At 41.8% G+C, this 6,000-nt stretch overlaps 1 protein-coding gene across 2 annotated transcripts in view; it reads left to right on the top strand.

The window, feature by feature from the left end:
- The window catches only part of prkar2aa (protein kinase, cAMP-dependent, regulatory, type II, alpha A), a 49,908-nt gene that overhangs the window by 28,384 nt on the left and 15,524 nt on the right, over positions 1-6,000 (top strand). For both annotated transcript variants that reach the window (XM_050064868.1, XM_050064867.1), the window contains exon 3: positions 5,388-5,423. In XM_050064868.1, the coding sequence (XP_049920825.1) occupies positions 5,388-5,423 (36 nt within the window). The remainder of the gene's footprint in view (positions 1-5,387; positions 5,424-6,000) is intronic.

Raw genomic sequence — 6,000 nt, 5'->3', positions numbered from 1 at the left:
TTTTTTCGGTCTTAAATTCCATTCAAGGTGGCATTAAAAAGGTCTTAAAAAGTCTTAAATTTAACTTACTGAAACCTGCAGATACCCTGCTTGCCATAAAAACATGTAAATATCATACAGTTAACCAGATGCAATAGTCTGATATTTAATATTTCTGGCACCACACAGATTGGTCGGGCTGGCATGAGCATAGAGTACAAGATGACACATGGGAGGAAAGATGTATAAAAATATCTGATTTGAGTGCAATTTGGGAAGAAGCCTCAGTTCAGTCGTCATTCAAAGATAAATTGTTGCTCTATTTCCTGCTTTGATATGGCTGTTCAATCATATTAGCATTACCTATTGGTAAAATCCTTGAATAAGTAAACAAAAAGCAGTCACCCAAGACAATCCAGTTTAAGAACTTGTAAAGTAAACATAATGCTAGCTGCCTGCTCAAGTTTTTTTTTTTTTGGCTCAACCTTATTGTGCTCCAGCAGTGAACATGAGACTAGCATCTGCTAACTACTGCTCTTTGGATGTTGAGTTACATGTTAGTCATAAACTGGTTAAGACACTAAAATGGAAAATGTGTCAGCCAATACACAACAGTCATTTGTTTTATGTTTGTCCTCTTGTTACAATCCACAACAACCAACTCCAAAGGACAGATCTATGTCTCGAGGTTAAGGAGATAAAGTAAGAAAGCAGACTCGGATGCAAAAGAGAATTTGAAGGGAGGGAGAGGAGTCATGAAGCTCTGGGAGCAATATGGAGGAGGAAGGTCTGTTCCTCTGAGACAGCTGAGGGGGCGAGGTATACAATAAATGACAGAGAGGGGGGGTGCTAGAGAAACCGAGAATAGTGTTGAACTCATGGGAGTGTATTACTACTGCTTTCACTGTATTCATGTAGAAAACGAGTTGAAATTGACACATTAAGGAAAGAAGAAGCTGAGGTCCTTTATGTGCACAAGACAAATCACACTGATGGAGAATGAAACATAAACAAGTGTTTTGTTTTATTATCTTGTGATGTTAGTAAAGTTATATTTGTGTTTTACTATCTTCACTATGAACAGACAGCAATATTTTGGTATTTTTGAGAGAAGTCACATTGTGATCGTAGTAGCCAGAGGGATCTCTGGATGCACTGCCACAGGGTGGGCTATACCCTGCAAGCACTTGGATGAGGTTTAAGTCGAAGCAAGAGATGAAGGGAGACTTACAGGTCAAAGAATTGACTCATTTCCTACTGCATTTGGCTGTGGCTGGTAGGTTTGTCTGCCAGTCTTGTTGGCAGGCAACCAAACATGGTTTGAAGTTTGCCTCTATCCTTAAAAATCAATTGAGTTCTTAAAAGTAAAGGTCTATAAGTTTGGCCCCGAGACATGACCTACAGATGCATAGTTACAGACAGGATGCAGATCAATGGACTGCTTTGAATGAAAATGTTTAGAAAGAGTAGACCTTTTCTAAGTAGAGACAGTCAAACAAGGTAAAGGAGAAACTTGCATGTAAGCAGTGTTCTTTTTGGAGCACTCCCCAATGATTGGTTAGCTAAAGTATATTGTGTCCCTTTTTTAATATGCAAAGTTTGGTAAACCTTTTGATTTAAAATTTTACTACCCATACAATGGAGCAAGTTTGTTATTTTATGATGCAAGCTATCACATGCAGATGTGACATGGGAGCCACACAAGGGGAAAACCCACAACTTTTAATTTCCTCAATAGAACCATTGAGTTATTAGTGCCCTTCAGCACTGTTTAGCGCCAACTAGTAAAAAAAAGTGGTGCAGTGAAAGGCAGCACTTGGACTTGTGACCTGTCAGTGTTGACCTGTGTATTTTTAGGTGTACATTTAGTTTAAAATAGTACGTCTTGCATGAGTTGACAGTACTTAACATACTGTGTCCTCCTGATTGAGCAGCTAACCAACGCTTATTGGACGTCAGCCATCTTCTAAAATGTGCTTAGAAGATTAAATGTATATTGATACACAAATGGCCAGTAGGTACACACACACACACAGGTGATGTTTAATTAGGTAAAGCTATTTTTCAGAGTAATTTGAGCTGTCTGTTGTATGCGTAAGACATTTGTCTTTGTTCCAAATACTGTCTGTGTGTCAGTCTCCTATCAACTGTTACTCATTGTGCTCCCCTGGCACCCATTGCTGACAGAATTTGAATGGATCATCTTCCTGTTTCAGCTATTGTTTATTAACATTAACCATCCAGTATTCTGTGAAACCGGGAGATTATATGCCACTGTTTTTTGAAGAGACGTGTTTGATAGAGCCAGGGTTTTGCTTTGTTTTGATGCGTTAATGGTCAGAATGTACCTTGGTCTGCAGGGAAGTCATTACCTGTCGAGGACAGGTTTAGCTGGCATGTTTTGGGTTGTAACTCATTGGACAGTTATTGTCTCGTAGATTCTGTTTAAATAAGGCTAATATGTGGGCAGTTCAGGTACAGCAGCTGCCAAGAGTCTGAATGTGTGGTATATATGTGAGAGTTAACACATGCATACAAATAGAGTTGAAATGCAGAAGTAATTGTAATTCCTTACAACCACTTACTAGCCTGTTTTAGCTAATTCCTTATGAAGAGAGAGAAACTTTATTGTAAAAATGTCCCTCTCAGATGCTGCATATGTTAGTGCAGCAGTAGCTGTGACAATCCCATTGCCAGATCTGTGTTGAGTGATACTTTAAGAGAGCTTTCCACGGGGAGTAGAGTGTTAAACTCTGTCCATCTCCCCAGGTGACCGGGGAAAAGTGGTGTGTATGTGTGAGTTTCCCCCAGGCTCCCATCTTCACAGTCTAGATCTAATGGGCTCTGACAGGATGGTAATAAGGTAGCAATGGACACACACTGTGTGTGTGTGTGTGTGTGTGTGTGTGTGTGTGTGTGTGTGTGTGTGTGTGTCAGCAGTGAGCTATGTCCCTTCTGGCTAGTAACAGCCCAGTGTTAGAAAGCAGGTGTTTAGGACCCTGACCTCACTCTGTTTGTGCGTAAATTAGCACCCCGGCACACACATCCACAAAGGTCAGGATGCTCCTATAGACACACACAAGTGCTGCTCAAGGCCAGAATGCATACACACAGGCAAGGCAAACATACACCATGTTGACTGGGAAACCATACTGTACATGCTATACCAAAAAGTGTTTGGTGGAAACGCAGCTATACATAGCCCTTTCATTTCTCCCTCATGTACACAGTTCTAGTTCACTCTCAACTTGCCACTTTATTAGCCTTGATGCATATTCATACCCAGCAGTGTCCTTCCAGGCTGCCTCCTCTCCGATGAATACTGTCTAGTGTCAACTGCTCAGCACTGAAATCATGACCAGCAATTAAACTCGATTACAGCTGCAGTTTAGACATTTCCAGGAAGCATCCTCTGCCTCACACAGGATGTTTTTCCTGTGTTTGATATGATGTTGTTACGATCGTTGCCAGCTTCTGTAACATCATCTGGAAAAATGATGCATAGATGTTTTATTACAGAGTGAGACCGCCTACATTCAGAACAATTGCTGAAATACAAAAAACACCTTTAGTATTTTACACGCAAACTACCCTTGTGAATCAGCCAAGATGGGAAAGGTCACCTCGCCTCAGGGTTTCCCAGCCCCTGCCCAAGATGCTGGTGTCTTGGCCTGTTCTCATGGGGCTCAGTTTGGCAAAGCCTGCAAAACAAAGTAGGGCAGGAAGTGGTTGCTCTGTATTAGCCTGGATAAGCAGCAGAAAATGGATGGATGGAGCTAGACTTTTAAACAGCATCGGACTGGTTACCCACTGACCCAAAGCATACAAATGCATAAACAAATAAATAATTGTTTGCATTGGGTGCTGGTATTTTTAACTTTTAATACCTAGTTGTGTTATGGTCAGAAGTACATTTAGGTTAGGCTGTTAATAGATTTCCATAGAACCATATCTTGTCACAGGATGATAAATTTAGGCTCCATGCTATTCTCTCCCGGCTAATATCAGCATCTCTCACCTGTTATATTTGGATCACTCATAATCAGTGTATGAGCTCCTCTGGTCTAATGTAAAAGGCACGTGGCATTCTAATGGGCCAGCACGTGAATAGGTTAGTATCTCAAATAATATGTTGGCACCAATAGAAACACATTCATTGGCACAATGCATACACATGCTAAAAAGTGTGATTGATAAGCTATGGTCTTTACAGGGTCTGACCTAGATTCGTGGTCTGAGAGCACGTCATAGGCCAAATATGTTTGTAATACAAAAATCTAGAGGAGGGAAAGGGATCAGGGTCAGCTCCTGAAAAGCTCTCCCGGTTCTGTGTATTGCTTAAGGAAACACACGAGTTGGGCATGTGCCTGCTGTTGTGAGTCCTCGAATGTTGAATGTGAAAGCAGAGAGACATCAGATGTGCCATCTTGGTGGCTCAGGAACATTAACAGTGTCCCAACAGCATCTGTGCATCCAAACAGTGCATGGAAACAGCTTGAGGCTGGCCACAGTGGCACAGACAAGTCTGCTTGTCGAGTCGGAACGTAAACAAACCTCATTGACCGTTTGTAAAGAAACCTGACACTGGGATAAAGATGGGACACCTCAGTAATTCAGCAAAGTAATGTGTTGGTAGTTCAGACAGACTAAGTGATTATATGTAAAGGGAGTTGTTAGACTGTGGCTTCATTACACCATGTCCTAACAGATTTGGTGTCAATATAACTGTCATTACTATTTCATTTTTTCTCTCTTCTTATACATGAGTAGTAAAATATTTATAAGGTATAAACACATTGCTATGAGGGCTCCTATTAGGTTATTTGTTCATCCACTCAAATCTGTCTGGCTTCAAGCAGTCATTGTTTGATTATTGCTGTTTACTTTGATCATGTTTTATTAGTTTTTCAATTTGCAGTAGTGTGTGTGTGTGATGACAGTGCTGGAGGCTGTTGCCACTGCTCACAGCGGCATTCGTGTGTACAAAGAAAACATTAATTTCCAATATGGGAAAATACTGTCTTTTCCCCTTTCTCAGTTCATCTCTTAGCTCATGTCTCCCCTCCTGGTTACGCTCTGTCTCTCTCTGTTTTTCTTCACATCTTGCCTATACCATTGAGCGTGTCCTACTTTTTATCTCTTCACCTCTTGTCGCCTCTATCTGTCTGACTGTCTGTATCTTTCTCTCTCTCCAATGCTGGCTGTCACTCTGACTCACTGTCTGCCTTTTGTCCCTCTTTCCCTTTTCCGAAATCTTCTTTGGCTTCAATTATTGTTGTGAGCACCGTCTGCTCAGAGCAGATAATGGTAATGAGGATTTCAAAGCAATCGCAAAAATTGTATGAAATGTCATTATGTAAAAACAATGATGTTAATTTCTTCTCTCCCTCTGTTCTGTCTCCCCACAGCTCCACCACCCAGCAGATTCAACAGGAGAGTGTCAGGTAAGGGGTGTGTGTGTGTGTGTGTGTGTGTGTGTGTGTGTGTGTGTGTGTGTGTGTGTGTGTNGTGTGTGTGTGTGTGTGTGTGTGTGTGTGTGTGTGTGTGTGTGTGTGTGTGTGTGTGTGTGTGTGTGTGTGTGTGTGTGTTCCCCTCACCAGCATGTCTGTGTGTATGTGCATATGTTTGACGTCATGTCCCTTGAGTGTAATCCACACTGGGGACGACGTTGCATACATCTCTGCCCAAGTGGCTCAGTGTCTGCATTATTGTGTGTGTGTCATGCACGGTAAGTCCAAGCGGTAGACTTACTGATCTGTGTGTGACTGTCGTCGATGTTTTGATAATGAGTGTATTTGCGTATGTTGTGGATTTAAAACACAGCGTTAAGAAGCATCACTGCGGTGTGTTTTGGGTTTTGTGTGTCTGTGTTCTGTTTGTGCGTTGGCGTCTGTGGTCTTGTGTGTATGGTGCTCTTGTTTTCTCACGCTTCGTCGTACCCGTCTAGTGTTTACACATGAGTAATTGAATGTCGTCAGCCGTCACAGCGCACTGCACTTTGATTAGGCTCTGGGTGTGTCT

The sequence above is a fragment of the Epinephelus moara genome, chromosome 16, assembly GCF_006386435.1.
Source record: "Epinephelus moara isolate mb chromosome 16, YSFRI_EMoa_1.0, whole genome shotgun sequence".
NCBI classification, from domain to species: Eukaryota; Metazoa; Chordata; class Actinopteri; order Perciformes; family Serranidae; genus Epinephelus; species Epinephelus moara.
Note: the sequence above shows the minus strand (reverse complement) of the source record. Positions and strands in the feature narration are given on the sequence as shown.